Source organism: Caenorhabditis elegans, chromosome X (assembly GCF_000002985.6).
Source record: "Caenorhabditis elegans chromosome X".
NCBI lineage: Eukaryota > Metazoa > Nematoda > Chromadorea > Rhabditida > Rhabditidae > Caenorhabditis > Caenorhabditis elegans.
The window spans coordinates 16,760,803-16,784,999 of NC_003284.9; the positions used below are offsets into that span (position 1 = coordinate 16,760,803).

At 36.0% G+C, this 24,197-nt stretch overlaps 3 protein-coding genes, 1 long non-coding RNA gene and 2 other non-coding genes across 6 annotated transcripts; 3 read left to right on the forward strand and 3 right to left on the reverse strand.

Annotated features, from left to right (window-relative positions):
• The first annotated feature begins 2,026 nt into the window (after positions 1–2,026).
• C10E2.1 (FBA_2 domain-containing protein) lies at positions 2,027–6,225 on the forward strand. Its single transcript, NM_078303.6, has 5 exons — positions 2,027–2,980; positions 3,029–3,262; positions 4,274–4,610; positions 4,661–4,920; positions 5,374–6,225. The coding sequence occupies exons 1-5, from the start codon at positions 2,907–2,909 to the stop codon at positions 5,852–5,854; spliced, it is 1,386 nt and encodes a 461-aa protein (NP_510704.3). The 5' UTR covers positions 2,027–2,906; the 3' UTR covers positions 5,855–6,225.
• Positions 6,226–6,613: 388 nt separating this feature from the next.
• Positions 6,614–9,696, reverse strand: mct-6 (Major facilitator superfamily (MFS) profile domain-containing protein). The gene is made up of 6 exons (NM_078304.9): positions 9,535–9,696; positions 9,136–9,284; positions 8,962–9,087; positions 7,731–8,724; positions 7,403–7,681; positions 6,614–7,238 (listed from the first exon to the last, which is right to left on the reverse strand). Exons 1-6 carry the CDS (start codon positions 9,691–9,693, stop codon positions 7,161–7,163), a joined length of 1,785 nt encoding a protein of 594 aa, NP_510705.1. The 5' UTR covers positions 9,694–9,696; the 3' UTR covers positions 6,614–7,160.
• Positions 9,356–9,500, forward strand: C10E2.7. Its single transcript, NR_072916.1, has one exon. It is a non-coding gene; the product is annotated as an Unclassified non-coding RNA C10E2.7 (non-coding RNA).
• Positions 9,697–14,417: 4,721 nt separating the features above from the next.
• Positions 14,418–14,703, reverse strand: linc-100. The gene has a single exon (NR_102253.1). It is a non-coding gene; the product is annotated as a long non-coding RNA linc-100 (long non-coding RNA).
• Positions 14,704–16,111: 1,408 nt separating this feature from the next.
• On the forward strand, positions 16,112–16,233 carry T01C8.8. The gene has a single exon (NR_072917.1). It is a non-coding gene; the product is annotated as an Unclassified non-coding RNA T01C8.8 (non-coding RNA).
• A 3,086-nt stretch (positions 16,234–19,319) lies between these two features.
• T01C8.3 (UPAR/Ly6 domain-containing protein) lies at positions 19,320–22,407 on the reverse strand. Its single transcript, NM_078305.4, has 10 exons — positions 22,109–22,407; positions 21,976–22,063; positions 20,969–21,045; positions 20,773–20,923; positions 20,682–20,731; positions 20,537–20,633; positions 20,410–20,490; positions 20,276–20,365; positions 19,684–19,758; positions 19,320–19,610 (listed from the first exon to the last, which is right to left on the reverse strand). Exons 1-10 carry the CDS (start codon positions 22,210–22,212, stop codon positions 19,491–19,493), a joined length of 933 nt encoding a protein of 310 aa, NP_510706.4. The 5' UTR covers positions 22,213–22,407; the 3' UTR covers positions 19,320–19,490.
• Between the last annotated feature and the right edge of the window lie 1,790 nt (positions 22,408–24,197).

The following is a 24,197-nucleotide window of genomic DNA, read 5'->3' on the forward strand; positions in this document are numbered from 1 at the left end:
CCGACAACACCACAGTCTCTCCCACTTCCCTTCGTGCAAAGGAGTGTCTTCTAGCATTAGAGCATGTACAGAGACACCGACAACACACAGTCTCTCCTACTTACCTTCGTGCACGGGAATATCCTCTAGCATTAGAGCATGTACACAGACACCGACAACACACAGTCTCTCCTACTTACCTTCGTGTACGGGAGTGTCCTCTAGCATTAGAGCATGTACACAGACACCGACAACACCACAGTCTCTCCTACTTACCTTCGTGTACGGGAGTGTCCTCTAGCATTAGAGCATGTACACAGACACCGACAACACCACAGTCTCTCCCACTTTCCTTCGTGCAAAGGAGTGTCTTCTAGCATTAGAGCATGTACAGAGACACCGACAACACACAGTCTCTCCTACTTACCTTCGTGCAAAGGAGTGTCTTCTAGCATTAGAGCATGTACACAGACACCGACAACACACAGCCTCTCCTACTTATCTTCGTGCAAGGGAGTGTCTTCTAGCATTAGAGCATGTACACAGACACCGACAACACACAGTGTCTCCTACTTATCTTCGTGCAAGGGAGTGTCTTCTAGCATTAGAGCATGTACACAGACACCGACAACACACAGTCTCTCCTACTTACCTTCGTGCACGGGAATATCCTCTAGCATTAGAGCATGTACACAGACACCGACAACACACAGCCTCTCCCACTTTCCTTCGTGCAAAGGAGTGTCTTCTAGCATTAGAGCATGTACAGAGACACCGACAACACCACAGTCTCTCCCAATTCCCTTTGTGCAAGAGAGTGACTTCCAGCATTAGAGCATGTACACAGACACCGACAACACCACAGTCTCTCCCACTTGCCTTTGTGCAAGAGAGTGCCCTCTAGCATTGAAGAAAACTTTTTGCTACTAAACCTAAAATTTTTTGGATTTGCTGTAAGAACACAGACTTGCTCAACGATTTTGTAGACATTGATTTCCTTAGATTTGTAGAAACGCGGCCTTTAAAAAACTTCAAAAAACGGGTTTTTTTAACTTTAAAACTCGAAAACTAGTACACACCTGAACGGAAATAGATGTCTATGGATAGGAGTGAGTAGTAAATTAGTTTTCTGATCAACGCCCATTCGGATCCTAAAATAATCAACATCTCATATTGATAATTATCTAAGAGAAATATCAATGGCCACTTTGCTCGGGGTAAATTTACGAAGCATAGAGAATACTACGCTCCATCTCGTCTCGACAATATTCAAAGTTTTTAGCACCAAGTAACACCGATTCAGCAGTAGTTTTGTTTTCAGAGTGTTCGAATAAAATTAAAATTTCCGCCTTTTCTCATGAGACATTTTTGAAGAATTAAATGATGATTTATGTGTCAAATATTTGAAATTTTTCCAGTCGTTGGCCGCGCCGTAGGCGCCGTCAACGGCTGGTATTACATATTACCGTATCATATTGCCGTTCTTCCATTCAATCAACAACAATTACCAACAGCAATGTATGTATAAGGACAGCCTAGAAAATTAATATTCAAGTAACAACCAAAAAGGTCTCACCACGGCATAAGCAACATAAATGCTACCGGCACTACCTTCTCCTTGCAGCGACGAATAACTTGGCTTGCACTTCAATCTTCTGGGGCAAACTACATCGCGGACGGTGACACTGTACATATACTATCATTCGAAATTATGAAATTATACATAGCATTCCCCCCCCCCCCCCCCCCCAAATTCCAATAAAGAATACTATTCAATTTCATCTATCATTTGAATAATTAATAAACTACACTAAACTATACTTGATACATACTTACTCGTTCTGAAATTCCGTGATATTTTCAACTTTATTTCCAATATGAAAACGTATTAAATCATTCTCAACAATTACTCACAAAGATGATTAAAAGCATGTATTCTATCAGCACACGTATCATTCAGCGCACACCCTAGGGAATCGTATTCATCAAAACAAGTTCGAAAGGTGTGCTCAACTAAAATTGTTAGATGTTTTTTATAATCCACGAGTGGGTACTCATTTGAAAATGATAATTACACAATTTTTTACTGTGCCAATCTTTGAACTGAGCCCGCGTTGAATTGTCGTCTTTTTTTTCGGTTTCAGTGCTGTTCGGCATTTTGATTCAGCTTTCTAAAAATAAACGCTTATGTAGGTGAAGTTCATATTTCTAGAAAATTGTATGAGGGGAATAGACGTGTAAGTTTGTATTAAAACATCACCTCTAAATGTTTCAAATTCCCGATAGTTTTTTTCTGTTCGACTCGTCTTGATTGAACAATTTTGTGTGTGCTTTTACACAATTTTCCAATTCGAAACATTTTTCCATTTGACCAGAAAACCTCCTAAACATCCAAAATTTATGTGAACGTTCGAATATTTATTATTTTTTCTGCGATTTTCAGGCATTTCAAAAATTTATTCAAGCAGATTCCGATTTCCAGAACAAACATCTTGCAGAAATAAGGGCATCTGCACAAGCCTTCTGATTATTTTCGTACTTTTCTGATCGTTTGGCTCCCACTCATTCTATTTTCAACGCTCCTTCGTCTTCGAAGACAAAACATCACAAGTTCTGACTTTCAGTTTTACAAATCTCACTATCAGAATAATACGATTTCATTTTCACATCTCTTTTTCTCTTTCTCTCTTTTTGGTCTAAATCGATAGTCAAGTCTATGAAGAGCATCTAATTTACTTCCCGAGTTGTTTTTGAAAATAGTTAATCTTTGACGTTGTTTCATATACCCTATGGAATCCACCTCTCACTGACAATCGGTGGTGGAGCTGAAGCAAACACGAGTTGCTAAGAGACAATATACGAGTCGCGTAATTGTAACTATAGCGCCATTTTGAGCTGCTCAATATACAACTTGCTAGTCGTTCGAGATGCCATCTGTAATTCAAATGAACTCTGTGAGAGAGTTTGAGGAGAAGGTCGATTCTCTGTCTGCTGGTGATATGTGAGTTTATTTTGACTAAAAATCGATTGATTCTACTTTTTATTGCAGCTACAACTTCAGCAAGCTAGATCTCGATTTAAGCGCACAATTGCAGTATGGAGTAAGATATCTGAAAAGTGAAGGATTGTCCATGTCAATGTGGATCGGATCCAACAAAGCAGACATTGAGATTACGTGTGTCAATCCGAAGAAGAGCTTCTCGTGGAGTTTTGTGAAGCAGAACAATCCGGAGAAAAAGTGGAATCAATATTTTCACATTTCCAAGAAGTCGTTTTTGATTGTGTATGTTTTGTTATGGCATTTTGTAACGTTTTGCCGAGAAACAAGTAACGTTTTTATGGTAGTTGGCTGGGAACACTAAATTTGGCAAGGGATTTTAAATTTCTTCACGTATTCATTTGCGAACTCTTGTGTTCGCTGTAAATGATAAAGCAAGTATAACTGGACCATGTTTACCTAATGGCGAACCACGCGGGAAATACCTCTGGGAATGGTAGGGAAACTCTCTAAAAATAAATAATCCCATTTGAAATATCTAATGACAATGGGTTTGCATGTATCAACTGAAACGCCTGGAATAAAATATAGAAAACTCTTTTTACTCCTTTTCTGTAAAAATCCTGTATAAAATGTAAGTGTAATCAGATGTTCAACACAACACACGCTATTTATAACTTAGTAATCGTGACGGAAAGCTTGAAAAAATGAAACTGCGTGGGATTTCTTAATTGACGGTTGCTCAATAGAAAATAGCTGCTCAAAGCACAAATCACTGATGCTCGTCGGAAAATGAGAGTTGATCGTTTTCTAAATTTCAGCTAGACAATAAAGAATATTTTTATCAGGGGGTCACTATGTATACTAATTCAATTGAACGTTATCTTCTCAGTTGTTTTAGAAAACATATTTTTATTGTATAATGCATAATTCATTAGTTGGCCACATTTGCTTTTCAGTATTGGTTAGGGCTGCTAAAGGGCTGCAAATGACTCAGCCCCAGCCCCGCGCGCATTGAAAAACGCATTACGAAAGGTGGTTGTTTGATAGCCCCCGACACTTTCGGGGTTCCGCCAACCTCGCGCCACTTGTCACCATGACCCTCTGTATAGTGCCGCGCGGAACCCCGAAAGTGTCGGGGGCTGTGCTGAGCCCCACTGTAGGGGCTAGCCCCCTAAGCCGCCCTAGGATTGGTTAGGAAGAACTTGAACTCGTGGTGTATTCCTAGCTACATACCATCACAACGAACCCACCACCAATAATATTTTTTTTTCTAAAATTAATTCGCATTTTCAGAGGCTCAACAGAAAATGGAATCAGTCTTCGGGTCAAAAAAGACGAAGCGTTAAACCCATTCTTTGCATTATTTGATCAGCTTCAGAACCTTTTCAATGTCGGTATCAAAAGCATTGTGGTCGACGAGGACATTTTCGACAGTTCTCAAACAGTGAGATATGTGATTGCAATGCTTTATGACTTTGGCTGTGTTAGTTTGAGAATTCCAGCATTTGCTAAAGAGCCAACTATGTACCAATCGGAGCAAGTCGTACGGCTTTTGAATGGTGTTAAAATTTTCAAAAGCTTGACGGTTAATGTGAATATCAGCCATCGTTCCATGGTATACTTGGAGCGGGTACGTTTTAGCACACTTCAAGACAGCTTGCAAAGATAATGAAAATTAAGGTATGGCAAATCCCTAACGTGATCATGACCAATGCATCCTACCATAACCAACTACCAAATGCGGGCTACGATACAACCTATTATATGGATGAATGCTCTGTAGATGTTATCAACGAAATTGTCAACGCTTTAATGATAACTCACAAGTCAAATTTGATAACTATGACAGTGCATATAAAGAAGCTGGACATTAGACATCTTGAGAACCTGCTGGCAAACTTCAAACACTTTACACGAAACGATCAACAACGAAAGTTCAGGTTTGTCAAAAAAAAACTAAAAAATGTGCAAGTTGCTGCAAAGCACTATTTTGAATACTAATTGTTACAGTTAAATTATCATTATTATAAATTGAATGTAGATCACATTTTATCAAAATCGACTAGCAAGAAACAAAGTCTAAAATAAAATTTGGCGAGTGTGAGTGAGGCACCGTTACTGACATACGCTGCGGCCATAGTGACCAATTTTCCAACAAGTCTAATACTTAGGCGCCAGCTGGCCTAAACTATTTGATTTATCCAAAAAAGTTTCAAGTCAAAATTCATTTGTTACATAAATTCCCACAATTTAAAAAAGTCGATAAGCAGAGAAAAAAGTTGTTAAATTTGATTATTTTGACCGCTAGTTTTTTCGAATTAGTTCACAACAATTTAATTGCAGTTAAAAACGATTATTGACGGAAATAAAAGTACCTCGATATTCATTTTCAGAGAGCTCCGATATCTTGAAAAAATGCACATTCTAACCAATGACGGAGTGCACTTGCGACGTTCGGATGGTGCATTGATGACTATGTATCTCAAAACAAAATCTTTAATCTCACAGGAGCATACTTTCATAATACACGCAGAGTATCCATGGAACTCGCCAATGATAAATCACATTGACAAGACCATAGAGACGTATGCGTCAAAAAAAGAAACCTTGAAGACTCTGAAATCAAATCTAAAAGTAGCAACAAATGAAGAGCAGAAGTGTTTCAAGAAATGGCACAATGAGAAAGATCGTGCTGAACTTCTCAAAGCAAAAAGAGCATTGCATGAGAGCAAGATTGGGAAAGTAAAGATCGCATTTGAGATGAATGATTATCAACATCAAATCAATCACATGGATTTCTTGAAGGAGATGTGTCTGGCCACCCAAGCAAGGAAGGATTTCGGTTTCTTCTCGTATGGCGCTAATCAAAACTGAAATTGAACACGATGACATGTGATTATTTCCCGATATCCACGAAAACATTACTTTCAGATTAATTTCTTCAATTTTTCAGAACGCACATGTATTTTTGTCTAAGCAGAATAATTGTTGCGATGTAGTCAAATAAAATAATCTGAATTGATGATTCTTATCTACGAATCAGCTGAAAATTTCGAGATTCAGCATTTCACACTTTATACATTTTCTTATTTTATGAATCCTTTTGTGTCCTTTTTCCTTGTTCTGATTTTTGTTTCATTTTTTCTGATTGCTTCTACCTCTATCCAGTACTACCTTTATATTGTTTTTAATTATTGTACCATTTCTTTCAGTGAATAAATTGAATAAGACACTCAACTGTAAATTTCATGTAGAATGAAGTCTGGGAAGGTGATCGTGCCGAGACCCATTTTGTTTTGATTCCCGTCGCTGAAAACCAAAATAACACAAAAAAAAACTTTTAAAAAAATTAAATTCATTAAGTTTGAAAAAAAATTAGGTTCATTTTGGCTAATTTTCAATTGTTACTAATCTCTTTAGATTGATTACCCCGTTTTTTATATTGAAAATAATCAGAGAAGGTAACAAAGCAGACACTTTTAGGTAGAATTTAGAAAAAAAGAACTTTTCGTTTTGCTTTTGTGGTACTTCAGTTTTTAAGATCAGTTTGAGGATTAATAGTAAAATTAATCCTCAAACTGAGTTTAAAAAAACTGTTTCGTTTTACTGAATTCCCAATTTCCAGATGAAAAATCATTTCAAGAACTCAACTTCATAGTATCATAATACAGATGTGAAAAGTGCCAGAAAGGCGCAAAACCAGCAATATTATGGAAATGTAGTCTAACGATTTAGACAGTGTGTTGAGGTATATTAAAGATAGGAAAACAAAAACGGAATGTTAAGCCCATCAATTTGGGAGAGATTGCTGGAAGAGCAAAAAAGGCACTAATACACACATAGATAAAACTGGGTGAAACGAGTTTTGAACCAGATTCAAATTATTGAATTACAAATTATTGGTATTTGGGAAAACAGTGAGAGAGAATTAACAACAAACTACAAGGGGAAAACCTAGGTAATGGACAAAGTGAACAAGAAAACCAGATGAGGACAAGTGAAATTGAAGGAAATATGTCTGGAACAAGGAATATGGTCTAAATAACAAGGAGTACCCAGTGCTTTGAAAACACAATTTCGATAAGAAGAGATTGGGTGTATGAAAATGAAAATTAGAAATGATATCGTTAAGAAATGAGAGAAAGCGAAAATCATGGCAGATCATCAGGGACAGGAGCATCTACTTTTTGATAGCCAGGGCCTTGGCCTTGGCTTTTTTCTGGAAGAATGGGATTCCGAAGAGCATGAGCCCAGAGGCCTGAAAAAGAGAAACGTTTTTAAAAGTTCAAGAGCTGTATTTATGCTTTAACTTGTTAGTCAAACCTTGTAGCCTCATTTTAGATGGATACTCAATTTAATTACCGAAAACTTAAATATAATGAAGTATTTTGGTCTTGCTGGCTATTTTCAACTTGTACTCACCAGGAGATTGACTCCGCAGAAGACGAATGAAAGGGTATAGTTGCCGGTCATATCAGCCAAGTATCCCGACACAGGTGGTCCGAACACTGTTCCGACTCCTTGCCAGAGAAGAAGCAGTCCGAAGGCGTTGGTGAGCTTGTCAAGTCCAAGAAGGTCGACGAGGATGACAGACGTGAGGCAGATGTACGAGGCAATAGAGAATCCGAAAAGTGCAGAGTAGGTGGCAAGTGGGATGAATCCGTTGAATTGGTAGCAAAATACAGTGAGAAGTCCGCAGATCTGTAAAACAAAGTTTATTAAATTTCTTGTCGAATGTCTTTGCACTTACGGTCAAAGAAATGTTATACATCCAGAGACGATTACGAGCGGTATCATTTCCGATGCCTCCTGGAAGTGGGAGCTTGTGATCGGCAACAACTCCGAAGATGATACGGCCAACGGTGTTGGAGACTCCAAATGCGGAAAGAACCTTTGATCCTTGGATAGGCTCGAGTCCAATTTTGGTAGCGTGAAGTGGGAGGAAGTACAGTGGGGAGTTGAATCCAACAGATGTGAGAAGGTTTGAAATCGCAAAGAGCAAGAAAGTTGGTTCCAATAGGAGCTCCAAAGAGAGCATGTTGCTGATGGTTTTGAACATGTTCTTTCCCTCGACGTTGTCAGTGTTGTCAGTTCCGTTGGTCTTCTCACTGATATCCATGGCTTTGCTGTCTTCTTCACTTCCCTCACGAACATCATCCAGTCTTCCGGTGGAGTGAGCTGGAATACTTCCGACAGTGGTGTGGCGTCCATGAAGAGAACCGGTCGAGCGATACTTGTCTGGATCCTCACGGAACTCGGCGACATTGGAGATTGATCCGGTGTAGAAGACGTCTTTACGGTTGAGGTATCCACTGTCACGCTCTCCAACTGTTCCGCGACGAGATCTTGGCTGAGACTCAACATCAACAGCTCCCATGGAGCTAGCTGGCCGGATCTTTTCACCAGCTTTTTGAACTCCAGAACTCTGAGACATTGATCTCTCGAGCAAAGATGGCGGACTCAAGAGTGTTGCCTTTTCTCCGTGTTCCTCATTAGCAGCAGTTTTCTTTACATCCTCGTCCAATACCTCATCATTCACTTCTTCTTCCTCGTCTGGCACCAATGCAAACTCCAATGGAGCAAAAGTGGCTCCACACAGAGCACATAGAACCAAAATAAACAAGAATGCCAGGAAAACACTGCGCCATCCGTAGTTGTTGATGAAGAAAGCGTTGATCGGGGCGAAAAGGACAGTTCCAACTCCAGCACCGGCGACTGCAATTCCAGTGGCAAGGGAGCGCTTGCTGAAATTTTAAAATTAACTATTTTAAAAAATTGTTATTCTTTGATTTCCAATGTTTTGGAGGACAAAAACAACTATTGGAAATATGAATCTGAGTGAGGTCTCCCGGTTGATCGCAAATTAGCGTTTGCGATCGTAGTGTCCTAATAATAGTTTTAAAATCAGAAATCAAGATAAAACTACCACCAATATGAAAATCAATTCATGCACTTATTGGCGTCATTTACTCTCAACTCACTTCTCGAAGTACATAGTGACGATCACAATAGCCGGGCAATACATCAATCCAAAGCCGGTACCCATGATGACACCAACGGTGATCACAATGTGCCACATGGCAGTTGCAAAGTACGAAAGGGCGCATCTGAAAAGAAACCAACGTTCCTAGAGGCTTCGGATCATTGCCAATTACCCGACGAACGCAACTCCTGCTCCGGTGATTGTGGTGATACGACATCCATACTTGTTACACACGGCAGAAGCGAGCGGTCCACTTCCGAGGGTGAGTCCGGTGAGCAGTGAGATGATGAGTGCTGCCATTGTGTTGCTTGCGTGAAACTCCTGTGAAAGATTATTTTAGTTTAGTTTTTTAGTACATGATTTTTGGCTACGTGAGATGTTCAACTGGATCAACGATATAACATTACATTTAGTGCCCGCCGGCTTATGGGCCAGTTGATTAGATTCACGTGAAACATTGCACGAATGGCTGATCGAGGGTCCAAAGAGCCAAAGAGCCTACACATGTGACAGCGGTGTTATTGACAATGGGGCAGTGGCTAGGGTCTAGGATATCTGAGAAGAAGCTCACCTCCATAAGAGTTTCGACGAGCACTCCAAACGAGTATACGAATCCATCAGCGAAGACGTGCACAAAGAATGAGCCGAGCACGACGACCCATCCCCATCCACCATCTGGAGGCAATGGCACCAACTTTCCCCCGCCAGACGACACTGGTGCACCTGTCATTTTCTGAAAAATTTTTTTGATTATAGAACATTTTCAAAAAGTATCAAGAAAGTTTCTGAGAAAGTCATATCAAGTTGCACAAGCAAAAAAAAAAAGTTAGTGAGCCTCAAAAGAAAACTCGAATCTAAAAATGTTCAGCAATCCGGGTGAAAAATAAAAAGATGCAAAATAAAGTAATACATCAGAGAGAAACAGAATAAGAGAAAGATCAAAGAAGTAGGACTGCGCGCTCTCATTAATCATGTTCACACATTTCTCGATAGTATCAAATAAATAGTTGCCGGGAGAAAAAGGTCTCGGTATTTTTTTTTAGATAGATACAAATCTCATGCTAGGACTACGCACTTGTATATTTGCCTAACTAACATCTACAGTATCGGCCTATATAAAATCCACAGTTTGGTTAGCTGTGTTGGTTTAGATATAGGCTCGAAATCGCACCGCAATTGATACAATTGATGGATTTGAATAGGTCAAAAAACGCGGGAAACAAGAAGGGCACTCTCAGACGCAGTAAGCTAGGGTGAACGGCAAGAGTGCGCGTAAACACCAGAGTGTGCCAGAGAAAGGACACCCCGTCCGTAGGGTGAAGGGTGACCGGCCGACTGTAAGAAGTGTGTGTTAGGGTCGACAATGAACAAGTGTGGGGAGATGACGAAGAGGGCGGAGCGAGGTGAGATAGAGCGAGACGCGGGTAGTGTGGGGAAAAAAATGGTGATTGTGGGTAGACAATGGCATGTGTACTTCACGAACATCTGTCAGGAACGGATGAAGGACAGGGCTTCCAGAGAGGGTTTGAACACTGAAGCCCTGAAGCCTGAAGTGAAGAAGGTATGGTTGGGTTGATTGAAAGTGCAAAGTGTAAAAGTTCTAATATACCAGAAGTTTAGAAGAGACAGATTTCTCAGTAGTTTATCAAGATCAGTAGATTCTAAAGCTCAAGTATTAATGTGTGTTACAAAAAATTGATACTCTGTGTGTTTTTCTCTACTTGGTCAACTTATTGTAGGTTTTGTTAAGTTTTGACAAAACATAATTTAACTGGTGAAATACGCGCCAGGGTAGGTTAATCGGGAGATTCTAGATCCTAGTTTTGTAATGTAACTCTCGATTCTGCTAGTTGAAATTTTATTAGCAACAAAAAAGCAGTTCGAATTTAGCCTAACATACGGTTATAGTATATGCTTCACCTCATTGCTCAGAAGTCTCTAGACTAGACTGTTTTGACTGATATCTAGACTGTTTTGGATTTTACCAAAACATTTGCAACAGTATGAATAGTTGAACAAATTTTTATAATTCCAAATGCTTTGAAGAAATGAGCTTTCGCAAATCATACCGTTCAAGTTGAGCCCCTTATTATACAGAAATCAAAAGAAAACCATATCTCATTATAGGAAAACTGCCAGCAACGCATTCACTGCAAATGAAGTCAACTTTATAGAAGCCCTTATTTATATCAAACCTTGTGGGCGGAGCTTATCCTCAAGCTTGAAACCTTTGTCAAAATGATGTAACATGATGGCTTTTTTTTTGTGTGAACAATGTTTCCAATTATAAAAATCAATTTTCAAAATGTTGTCTAAAATTTTAAAAGGATGCGCTCAAAACCGCCCACATAGAGAGCACTTTTTGATATTGAAAAAAATTCTTTGCTCGCATTTTAAAAGATTCACAAAACAAGTAAACAAACATTGGAACATTCGAGAATAAAGAAAAAGTTAAAATGTTTCAGAGAAAACCAAGAACTAAAAAACACCCAAACATGGTGTTAGTGGTACTTGAAACCCTGCCCACTCTTATCCTTCTCCAGATTTTTTCCTCTTTTTGGTATGTGTGTGTGTTTTTCTCCAGAATTTTTCGTGTTTGTCACGTAAAAACGCATTACTCGTAAACACACACACACACACACACACACACACACACACATACTTTCTTGAGGAGAAATGGAACATGGATGAGAGGAACAACAGTTTGTTTATAATGTTACACTGGGCAGAGGTCAATCAGAAAAGCAACAAAAAGAAGGCATCAGGCTGCTCATCAACTATTTACGATTATGACTCAAGCTAATGTGCTCTGACCCTTTCGTGTCCAATTACCCGCGGTCATATACTTTTAGGATTCCACAGATCTCTGTTTGTTTAAACTTTTCTCTCATCTAATGAAAACTTGGCTGAAAAGAATATTTAATAAACGAGGTCGCCCCAGAGTTCGAACAAAATTGTCTGGGAAAATGAAACCTTTGAAGTTTGCCGACAATTCTTGGATTTGTGCCAAAGTTCTCACATTTTCCAGCTTTCAAAAATGTTTTTTAAAAAACTGGTAAAAATAAATCGAAATGTGATGTAATGTGACAAATGCACTTTAGCTTTCTACACATAGAATTTCCAGACAGGGTCCCATATGGTGTTGGCTAGACAGTAACAGGTGGCTGTGAGTTGTGAAATAAGAGTAAATTTCTGAAAGATCAAAATAGCAATGGGTGGAGCGAAGAGGCACCTGTTTAAAATTTTACTAATTGGTGTAGATCATGGGTGCAATCAAAAATTACCAGAAATTGGCGACTGAGACTGTGAAAAGTATAGACCCTTTAGGCTTGAAACGGGGATATTTTCCCAAAAAAACGTACAATTTTAAGTTTTTAGAAATCTAACAAACTTTTACTTTTTGCAATTCTCATTTCCGGTTTTCGGCAATTTCCGGCAATAGCCAAATCCGCACTACAACGTAAATTTTGGTCATTTTCTATTTTTCTATTTCTATTTTAAAATTCTAGTATTTTTCGAAAATAAATGTAACAAGCCTTGTAAATAAATAAAGACTATGAAAATTGCAATGTGAGAAAAATGTGTTGTCAATTTATGCAAGCGTATATTTGTCAATTAATTGATATTCTAAAAAAAAAACAATGGAAAAATTCACGAATTTTCTAGCTTTTCTAGCATTCATTCTGAAAATAAACGTAAAATTTGTTTATAAGCGATTCACAATAACACATGACTCTAAAAACACGGTCTTTTTTTTTTGAAAAGTGGTCAATATCATCGCCCAGTTTCACAATTAACAAAAAAAGCTGTAAATCATGATGAATTATCTATCAATTGATTTTTTTTTGATAGACATTGAGAATAGTTTGGAGCAATAAAAAATTATCAGTAGAGTGCTCCGGGTACTTGCTGTCGCCCAAATTTTTAATCTAGGCCGTTAATGTAAAAGGAAATGTGGGAAATTTTGGGGAAATTGGTTTTTTGTTGATATACCTGACAAAAGTAGGTTGTATTAAAAATTTCTACATGAAGAATTTCATTTTAAATTAACTTTTAGACTGAGAATATTTATTTATATTTTTGATGACGATTTTTACTTTTTAGGTTTTAATTTTTTTTGTCATTTTGAACGCTGAAAAACATCATTTGTTTAATGTTTCTACTTGAAAATATTTTCAAACATTATAATCAACACAAGGTCACTGAATATAACAAAATGTGTATAAAGCTCAAAGTAATATTCAAACATCTATCTTTCAGTGTTTTTTGGGTATCTCCAATTTCTGTTATTTGATTCCTTATATGTGAACAAGCGTCACATGCCGTTTTATTCAGAAAAGGAAAAAAAATTGTACCGAAATTACATAAAAATATCTGTTTTTTTTTTCTGTTTGGGTAACGTTACCGAAAAAGGTAACTTTTTACGGCGGCACCTTTAAAGCTTTCTGGCAAATGTGGGAAAATACTACGACTATTTCAGTGTGAAACGTTTGAAAATATTTCGAAAAGAAAATTGATTTCAAAAAGGTGTCAAAATCATTAACTGGCGCGCAAGTAATATGAATTCTGGCTACTGATTGAAACGCAGATTTCGATGATATGAATTAATGTCCTTCAGGGACGGTACACAAAGCGAACCGAGAAAAATGGCAAGAAAAGTGAAGAAAAAAAAGGTGATAATTGTAAATCAACATTCCAATGCGGATCATTTTTGATATCTTTTTGCAGGGTGAGAGACCGTCACAGATAAAAAAGAACAGAGATGATTGGAATGGTTTTTAGATTGCAAGCGGAAATGAGGTGAGGTTTCTGTAGGACCTAAAATTTTTAAGCTCAAATCATGCCTTCTGAAATTTCAAGCTGAAATGTTTCCTAATATTCCAGCAGGAGCGGTAAAATTGTCTTAGAACAGGCATGGTGCGTGATACTAGAAATGCAAGCTTCCAATATTTTACTCCTTTGAGAAAATCCCATAATTTTTTTAAAAAATTGTTCAAACATTTTTTACTTTCGGAAAAATAGCAAACAACTGCGAAAACCACACTTGGGGCAGTTCTGCGAGCCTCAAAATTAATGAAAAAATTCTCAAAAAATTTAAAGAGTTTGTACTGGGCTTCTAAATTGGTCTACTTAGAGTACCAACTTTTTTTTCAATATGCAAAAATATTTATAAATACCAGAATTAATTATTTTTGAATCTACATATTTGAGTTGTTTTCTCCAAACTAATTTTCTAGATTTAATAAAAAGTTTCCAATAATTTTTTAGACCATTTAAAATATAGGTTGTTTGAGTTGACAAATATAATATGACGTCACAAAATATAAATCTCTTGGAGCAGGAACGCACTTTGTAAAGCAGTGAACATGTGACGGGCAAGCGTTCCGTCTGCCTTTATTGCAAATTGATCGGTGTTAACTAACAGCGAAATTTGAACAATGAGAACAAATTGATCAAAACCCAAAAAAAAATTTCATTCAAAAATTTGGTTCTTTCTTACAAGCAAAATGCGAGGAATAGGTGAGAAGGAACTGAGACTGAAACTAAAAATTTGTGAATAGAAACTAAAAAAAAACTTTATCAAGGTGTTGCAATTTTGGTTTCTGCAAAACTGACTTGACAGTGATAAGCTGATAGCAGCCAGAAACCGATAGCGGTTTCAATGACAATTCGGGGCAAGTTGGAGATCAAGGACTCGTTCCACGTGGAGCGATGTAAAGGTCTGTTTGTTTTGTATTGAATCAAAATCAGAAAAAAAAAGAATCAGAAACAGCAATAGATGAAACAGAAGAAAGAAAAATATGATAAAATTGATAATGAAATTGAAAACCACGCCGACGCTGTTCGTTGATTGATTGAGGTGGGAAACGTGAGCGAGAAAAAAGTCAAAAGATGATAAGTCTATGTGAACAAGTCACGTTGCTTGAATGGACCCCTCGAGGCGTGAGTGTGTCCTCCGTTATCAAGTGATCATAGTGGGTAGGTGGGTGTATGATTTGAAATTGTGAACACCGACGAATATACATAACTTACGCCGAACAGTTGTTCGCTCGCAAGACAAGGTACTTACCAAACTCTCAACGTTTTCCATTTCTCACTCTGCCGACCCCCCATCACTTTACCGAAGTGTTTAGGTGTGTTGGTGTGTTGGTACTCAAAACCATAGTTGAGTTGACATTTCATGAGTCAGCGTAGAACGATATACAAAGATCATAAGTGAAATGTATGTAGGTTAGTGGAAAAAAGATTTGTTAGTATGTAAGTACATTAAATTTTGAAAAATCAGACTTTTAATATATATGGCTGTGAATTCAAAATTTAAAAAAATATAGGTTAAAAATGACCTAATTTTAGTTGAAATCTTCAATACGACAGGATGGAAGAAGCTTAAAGGTGGTGTAGTCGAATTTGAGACTATGCTTAAAAACATTCTCTATGCTCGTACAAGTCGATATGATAAAGCGAAACATCTCAAAAATTTCTCTAACGGAAGTTATGAGCCTTCAAAGTGCCGAAAAAAATCTCTTTCTTCACTGTCAAAATTTTTTTTGTTGAAAATTTAGCAATTTACCAAAACTTCCACTACAACTTTTGAAAGGAAGGATCAATGCAACAAAGTTCAGGCGTAGTAGGCAATAAATGCATTTTTCGAATAATTTTAGCTATTTTCGAATTAGCATTTAAGTTGCACTTTTGAAAATGATATTTTTCAGTTTCAAGATGTTTTATCTTTTCAGTAATATTCCAAACTAGGAAAGTCATATGGAAAAAATGACAAGGAACATGATTTCGATTCAAAGTTACACTATATGTTATATTAAAAAGGGAGCAATACTTTTTCAGAGTAGCGCGGCAAGCGCAATATTACTACGGAGGCTATGATAATAGAAGGAGTACGGTAAAACTAGAGTTCAAATAGTTCAAGGAGAACAAGTCTTAGACATATGACAATGATCACAATTCTACGAGAATCTTGCTCATTTTAATGCTATTTAAGGAAAGGAATCACTTGTCATAAATTGTAAAGCAAATAAACAAAGTTCAAGTAAGCGGGGGATGACCGTTCTTCCTAATTGTTTATCTTTTCTTATCCTCTTTTCACAATCGAGCAGAAGGATGCATCACGGAATGAGAATACGAATACACAGAAAAACATCTGCACACCATTATTGTTTACAAGCCTTGCATATTTCAAGGTCTTCAAGGAACTGATCAAAAAGTGACGGACAACACATTGTACAGGTCAGTTGATGAACGAGAGAAAGAGTTTCAAAAAAGTGTTATATATTGAGTATCGGGTTACAAGGAAGGAAACGGCAGAGTTAAAACGTGTCGGGTTACAAAACAACACAATTGTTGATTGGATTAATCCAGAGGAATTGAACAAAGAATGGAAAGAGAAAAACAAAAGCGAAGTCAACATTCAGAAACTAATGCGCTTGGGAACTTTCGATCAAATGGAGAAAAAATTATTGCATTGGAGGGCTAGAGCAAAGAGTTGCTATACTTTTTCAGTTTGGCACAATATTGTACTCTGTTAATTTCTCCAATTAGTTACTTAAGTTGATTAATTAATTGGTTTATTTTTCAGTTGAGGTAAAAAAAAACAAAAAATACCGCGTCTTGTTATTTTATTATCGCATGCAAAATTATCGCATGTTATTTTATTATCGCATGTTCATATTTAGTGCAATACTGAAATTGGAGACAATTTTCACGTTTTTTTGGTCACATAATTTGAGTTTTACAAAAAAGGCATTTTTTACGTCAATTTGAAGCAGCTTATCAATTGTTTTTGGTGACTATAATAGAGCAATAGAAAAAAATTCGCTACTCTAGCAGGAAATCAATAAACTTAGGTATGCAGTGCTTTAAGGAACGCTCGGGGATACTAATAGATAAATTTCAATTTTATAGTACTTCATAAATATCAATCACCAATGTTCAGAGCGTTTTGAAACTGAGAAATTGTTTACAAATGATGCGATCGTTTGTAATGTGCAATTAAACGTTTGAAAACATTTCAAAAATCTTCCAGGAACAATGTGAGTTTCTGACCGATGATTGTATCATTTCACATTTGGATATCTTTATCATTTTGAAAACTTTACATACATTTAATTTTTACAACACTAATACAAGTACAATAGACGACAATTTCTAAATTTAGCTTTACATGACATAACTCATTGAACCATGTTTTAATTGTTCCCTAACCTCATTAACTCAGATTTTACACTTGATAGAAAAACCGAAATTCATAGACCAAATACGTGAAAATAAAATAAAATAGGAAAAAGCTGGTTGGGTTGTTTTTGTTTTCCTTATTGTATACTACTCACATTTCTCAACAAAAACACTTGAAGAATTAGTTTTTTTATCGCATTTCCAGATCTTTTGCAGCAGAAATGTAGCAAAAAAAATTGAAAAAAAAAAGAAAAAAGCTTGAAGAAAAAAGAAAGATGAACTACAAAGGAAGTTGAGGGAAACACTAAACAGAAGCTAGAACATTTTAGATCTGCAAAAAACATTTAAAAAAGTATTGGCTATGTTGGGGTTGAAGAAACATTATTGGAAACTTTGAAACAACTTGTAAATACTCAACCTTTAAAAATTTGTTATATTTTCTTGTGACAACAATTTATTTTCTTAATCTCATATTTTTTTTGTATGCCGTTTCATTTTTCATGCTCAACAACTTAAAAACAATAATCATTCTAAAACAGCAAAGTCAATACAGACAAGAACACAAAAATTCAATTCTTAACATTCCAAAATGTTTCTTAAAAGCTTTAAGCTTGACGCTTTCTAAATTGAAATTTAATGTATGCAAACTAGTGGGGAGAAAAGCAGACCAACGAGGTGGTCATTCGTAGAAAGAGCGGCAGACCCCCCCCCCCCCTTTGTGTTGTTGCTCATACTCCTCCAAATGTGATGCAATCTCTCTGTCTGCCTCACACCGCTTCAAAAGCCTCCCGCGCTCCGTGTCCGTCAGAATATTCGAATGCATTTCATTTTCATCTGCCGTTTATGAGATGTGAGGGCTGCTGAAATAGAAATTGAAAAATGTCTGGAAAGCATTGTCGTCGAATCCACCCTAAAAAGGCTACAATCGACGACCTTGCAGCGCTATAACATAGTTCTCATTGGAATATCCCACTATTCTTAAACTATGTTAACACTGCCAGATTCTCCTAATTACTCTCTTGTTAATTCCTTTTATTTCATTCAAAACCGTTAAGTATAAGCCGAGATACACTCAACTTACATAATCACCAAACGAGCTAGTTGCATTCAAACTACGCGCCCGATCGCCACCGTACCTCTCTTCCCCTCGAGACCCACGCGGCACCACTACTTGGCACCGCGCCAAGAAAGGGGGAGAGGTGGCGGCGCGCGCTATGTTTGTTCGTACACGAAGATATGCGTGCCACCCAACGGTTAATTCTACTCGAAAATACCTTTTAATCGAGCAAGAATATTATTATTTGTTAGAATTAATTAAATATTAAAGTTTGAACCAAATTGATAGTCTAAAGATCAAAATCGTATTCCATTTCGCCATGAGGATTTCGGACCACAAGAACAGTTTTTTATAACACCTACTTTTCTGTTCTTTAATGTATTACCCACTTTTTACTTGTTATTTTCTTATTTATTGATGGCCTGCGCGACCCTAGGGCGTGGTTGTACAATAAATAAGTTTTTGAGTTATCTTCGTTTGTGTTATTCGTTTCTTTCTCTCTATTGCAGGTTTTAGGTGTATTCCGTCGTGAAGGGGGTGTTTGGGAGTGGGAAGGGTTGTCCACGATGCCGACTACGTACACTTTATTGGATTTCGCCACAAGCATGTTGGATTCATATATTTCAATTTTTAACCGGTTCAATTCATTAACTTGGTGGTTTCATTTATATAAGGTTTAATGCAATTATGATTCTCTCAGAAGCACCGAGAAAATTGCGGTTTCCACTGAACACAATATAAAGAAATTTGATTTAAATAGGCGCAATAAATTTAAAAAAACAACTTATTGTAATTTCCTTCCCGATGACTAAGTATGTAAATTTGGAATATCACTGAATTTTTAATTTTTCAAGCTTGAAACGGCTTCAAAAAAATGTATTTCCTTCGCTCAGTTCTTTTTAAAAACAAAATTTTTACCTATAATTATTTTTCTACATACATGGATAGAGCCAACTAGACACATTTTTATTTTGTAGATATTCAGGAACAGAAAAAAAAACAAATTTTTCCAAAAAATAAAAACAAAGTGTTTAGAAAATTTAAAAATTCTAGCTTTTCTTATCATTAATAAATTTTTCTTATCACTTGTCTGTGCAAAAAACGAAATCAAATAACGGATGACATCTTTATTGGAAAATCCAAATATTTTAGAGAAACAAGCAAAAGAAATATGGGAAAGAATGAGAAAATGATCTTTGCAACGACGGCGGCCAAGAAAAGGGCATGTTCTGAAAGTGCTTTTCCTTGAAGGCAAACTCTCTGAGCAACTGAGCAACTGGGAATTAGACATACACCAACCACACCAATTGTATCAAAATGAGCACTACGAAGCATTGCTTCTTTGCAGAACTCCACACATAAGTTGTCGGGTAAGAATATCTTCCTTCGACATCATCTTCCAACTGAAATAGTTGTTCTTCGAACCGGGGTGAAAGGTGTGAATGTCAATGATAAGAAACAGACACTAGTACATACCGTTTGATTGTTGCAAAAGTCGCTATCACAGATTTGGAAGGGTGTTAAAAACGGTGTAAGATGGTATAAGCCGGCCTGAACACGTCTTGATTGCACTTTTTCGTTTGCTCGGTTTGGGGGTACTTTTGTTCTTGCTCGAAATATTTGGACTTGAGAATATGAAAGAGGGGTCAAGTGAATACGAAACTGTCAACAACAAAAAAATTCCAGACCTTGTCTTCGTGACCCAAATTAAGGTTTTCTTCGTGACCCAAATTAAGGCTTGTAAAATAATATTAAAAAAACAAAAATCTTAAAATATTTTTCTTCGGCAAGTTTAGGTATGGTATAGTTTCATCAAACTTGAATTTGATAGAAACTTTCAGAAAGTCTTTTCAGATTTCAACATGACTTTCGCGGTAACTCAAAGTATGAAATGAAGAAATACCTGAATTTAGTCGTATGTATTTCTACAATTTGTTAATTTTCCCAGAAAAAATGTGACGTCACTCGTGTTTTTAATAACGTTTTACAGTTTTTTTTTGCAGAAATTTCTGATGGTCAAACAAATGTTGTTGTTTTTGTTTAAAATTTCAAAATGAAAAATGGTTACTTTCAATATGGCTCCTTCCCTATTGAATTGAGAAATGCATCCAAAAACAGCGCTGGCTGAGTAACAGAACTGCCCAATACACGTTGAATTCTAAATTTTCATTTTCTCGTTGTTTTGTTTTTTTTCATTCTCACTTTCATCCTTGTCATGACTTCTCCTGGAGCAAAGCATTTGGTACTTCCGGGCACTTTCAGTTTGTATGGAGTTGTTTTGTTCTGAACTTTAACTATGTAATATTTGCGGTCTTCAATCATAACTTACCACTTTATATGTACAAATTTGACTTTTGTCATAACGTGAGTCATCTGCAACGGCATAGCATGAGTTGATAGGTAGTAACATACCACTGTAGACGAATCTATAAAAATATTCTTTATTAGTTTCAAGTCATACAGTTTTCCTTTACCCAATATCATACATCTCCATTTCATATGTCCCTTCTCCGCATTCAACCATCTAAATTATTAACATAGTTATATATATAATCACAGCCTTACCTCATCCATATAACTAGATGCTGTCTTCACACACCACGGTTGCACACAATCGGCTCCTCTGAACATCGAATCTTTAGCGTATTCACAAATTAAATACGTGATATTTTTCTCCTCTTTTACGTTGGTCATCTCATTACAGTAATCCGTACTGCTGGAAAAAAAAATGTAGAGTTTTAACTTTCTATAGGAATTTTACTTGCAAATACAGAAAATGCTTCCTCGGCTGTTTGTGGAACATCCCAATGGCAAGTCGGTAGGAGATGTGAAGCACCCCTAAAATTTTTTTAAAAATTGTCTTTTTGAAATTTTGCGGTAGTTTAGAATTTTACCCTCTTTTCGTTTAATTTGAAATTAAGGAATACTATTTATTGCCGGAACGGTATAAAATTTTAAAGAATAATGCTACTAAATATTTATTTTCCACGTGTGTTGGGCAGAAAACTATAATTTTCTGAAACTGCAGTCCATTTTTTTCTGAAACTGCTGTCTTTTTCCAAACTTCTGGCAAACTGTGGTTGAGCATTTTTTTTTATGGAAGTTTTTGAATGTCTATTTTCAAACTACAAAAATTGAAGGAACTTGTTCGAGGATTAAGAAAAAAAAATTTCAAATGTTTTCAAAAAAGGTTTTCTTTAAAAATATTAAAAAAGAACCGAAAACTTCGAAAACATTTACATAGTTTTTTAGTTTTGGTTATAAAAAAGGTAAACGAAAAATTTCCGAGTACAAAAAATTTGGCAAATCGGCAAACTGCCCTTTCTCAGATTTTTTCCTGATATCATACCCGATACCTGAATCAAGATTCAAAGAGACTGAAATTTAATAATGGTGTTATACGCGTGGTGTCAGAGTGTCTCATTTCGGCTTGATCTACGTAGATCTACAAAAAAATGCGAGAAAAGAGACGCAGAGTTCTGAACTGATTTCGTATGAGAGAACGTGCTGACGTCACATATTTTTCGGCACAACATTTCCGCAATTTTTGTAGATCAAAACGTAATGGGACAGCCTGGCACCACGTGTTTTAATATATTCAAATTAGCTATTGCAAAAAGTCAAAACATTTTATGAGAGAATCAAAATTCATAACTTTTCATTTCGTTATTCAAAAAAATCAGCTTTCAGTTCTCTATTAATTCGTTTTGGGAAGTTTTTTACATTTTCAGAATCAACATTAGCATTTATACATTGAGTAAAACAAACCTGATAATAAGACTGCTCGTTTTTCAGAGACGGGTTCAGGTGTTTATAATTTACGGCGTAACAGTAATCTCCGGTGCAGTTTGTACATCTGAAGTTACAGTTTTCAAGCAGTTGCATTTACAGGAAAAATTACGTTTTATCTACCGAAATAACCCTTCCATCACATTTGACACATTCAAGTTCGCAATCACAAAAAGTCGATAAAAATAGTAAAAACCATAAAATCCGAAGCAACATTTGACTGAAAGCTACTTGACAGCGCCGGCTTACTTGCTCCGTTTCAAATTACGTTGTTCTTATCAATTTCTTGGTTTTCATTTTCAGCTGTCGCGCCCCCAAATCACCATTTTAGGGGACTCGTTTCTATAGCAATTTGTATCATGTGTAATTGGAAAAAAAACCAATTTTCGTGTGATAAATGACAGAAAGAAAAACGAAAAAGAAGGAAGAGATTTTCCCTTTGATTAAAATGATAGACAGTTGGTCAGTGCGGGAAGAAGAAGAGATTTTGGAAAAAAAGTGCAGAGGGATACCGGAAGAATTGGGAAAAGTGTGATTTTGAAACAATCAGAGCTCATTCATTTGTACTTGGTTTTTTGCTCGGGTTCATTGCATCCCGAGAATCTGTCTGTGTTGGGCAACTGTATTGGCAAAATTTTAAACATCCTGAATGAAATTTCAGATTCACTTTTTTTTGTTCGAAGTTCTATTCAGAAGCTATTTTTGTGACAATATTTTTATAATGTGTTCTATCATACAACACAGATTTTGTTTGGAATTTCGAGATTTCCGGGTTTTCCGAAGTTTTTCTTTATTAACATTAATTACGACTAAATATTAAATAACTTGAAAAAATAAAAATTATTGAATTTCTCAATCAAAACGTTTTTATCTTGTTCCTTGATGGCTTAAATTGTATTCTCAGAGGTTCCCTTCCATATTCTCACATTTCAAGTGTCATTTAGAATTCTTGTCAGATGAGTAATATTAGGAAGGCGTCTAGACTAAATAATAAAAGTAATACATAGTACGGAATTTTGACAGCGCTTTTACTAATTTACTAAATTTTTGTACTTCACATTTAATAAGAAAACAATTCATTTCCGTTTTTCCGATTTGCGATCGAATCAATTGAAAATAAAACAGGTTTTGGTTTGTGTCCGTTTTTATTTATAATATTTTTGATATTCAAAATTAAACAAAAATTTTGCATAATATTCAAAATCATAAAAAATATTGGTTCTTTTATTGGCTCAATGAATCTTCTTCACAATTCCTCCCAACTAACCTTTTTTCAAAGTTCCCCTATGAATCAATCTCCCGCCCCAGCCCATGTTTCCTTCCACTAATTTTTCTGTTTTTCATTTTAATTCTTCTCTATTGCCACGCATCGATTCCACCCCAGCAAAAATTGAAAAAGTAACGAAGGTCACCGAGAGATCGACCATTTTCATCTACGTCGATTCTTTTTAAAAGATGCGCGCACCTCCCCCCGAAAATAGATCAATCTGTCTCAGTTTTGCTGGTTTTTATTAGTGAGTTTTTATCTGACAATTGTGAGAAGGTGATACTAGAGATAATCAAAGAATTCATTTGATTCAATGATCCAGAAGTCTTTTTTTTTATATTTTCAAAAAAGTGAAACTAGCAATATTAAAAGAATCCCAATCCTACAAAATTTTCGAAGTAAATTCAATTAAAATTAAAATTAAAATTAGAAAAAAAACTTTAATTTATCAAGATTGATGCGATATCATCGTCAACAATTGCTACTCAATTATTAGATTTATTTTATTTATTTCATTTAGACATAAATATGTACGTGAGAAACAATTGTTTTCTGTTACACTGAATAAACTAAACTCATTTTATTTTTTTTGAGCTTACGATAATTGCTATGAATTATTCATAACATTTTCTAATGTCGAGTGCACTTTTGCAGATATGACTCACTTTTTTTTGTTTTGTGAGTTGAGCAGCCTAGGACTTTGTATGAATTAATTTGCAAAAAACTAGGTAAATTTAATCATTTACGTTTTTTTTCAAATCAATTGCAAATATAAATTCTTGTCTGAAATGTATATTACCGTATTTCTTTTATTAGTATATATGTAACTACATTTTTTAACAAGTTTTTCAAAAGTCTCCCAATAACGCAAAATCATAAAAAATTCTACACATAGGTACATATTATTTAGAGTTTTCTCAAGACCTATATCACC

Bases quoted from the DNA above. Each gene is read 5' to 3' on its own strand.
- C10E2.1 (NM_078303.6), top strand. From the start codon at position 2,907: ATGCCATCTGTAATTCAAATGAACTCTGTGAGAGAGTTTGAGGAGAAG. The intron at 3,263-4,273 runs GTATGTTTTGTT...TCGCATTTTCAG, and splicing joins AAGAAGTCGTTTTTGATTGT to AGGCTCAACAGAAAATGGAA. The intron at 4,611-4,660 runs GTACGTTTTAGC...ATGAAAATTAAG, and splicing joins CCATGGTATACTTGGAGCGG to GTATGGCAAATCCCTAACGT.
- mct-6 (NM_078304.9), bottom strand. From the start codon at position 9,693: ATGACAGGTGCACCAGTGTCGTCTGGCGGGGGAAAGTTGGTGCCATTG. The intron at 9,285-9,534 runs GTGAGCTTCTTC...AATCTTTCACAG, and splicing joins TCGTCGAAACTCTTATGGAG to GAGTTTCACGCAAGCAACAC. The intron at 8,725-8,961 runs GTGAGTTGAGAG...TTAAAATTTCAG, and splicing joins GTCACTATGTACTTCGAGAA to CAAGCGCTCCCTTGCCACTG.
- T01C8.3 (NM_078305.4), bottom strand. From the start codon at position 22,212: ATGTTGCTTCGGATTTTATGGTTTTTACTATTTTTATCGACTTTTTGT. The intron at 22,064-22,108 runs GTAATTTTTCCT...CTGTAACTTCAG, and splicing joins GTTATTTCGGTAGATAAAAC to ATGTACAAACTGCACCGGAG. The intron at 20,491-20,536 runs GTAAGTTATGAT...GTTAAAGTTCAG, and splicing joins AAATTTGTACATATAAAGTG to AACAAAACAACTCCATACAA.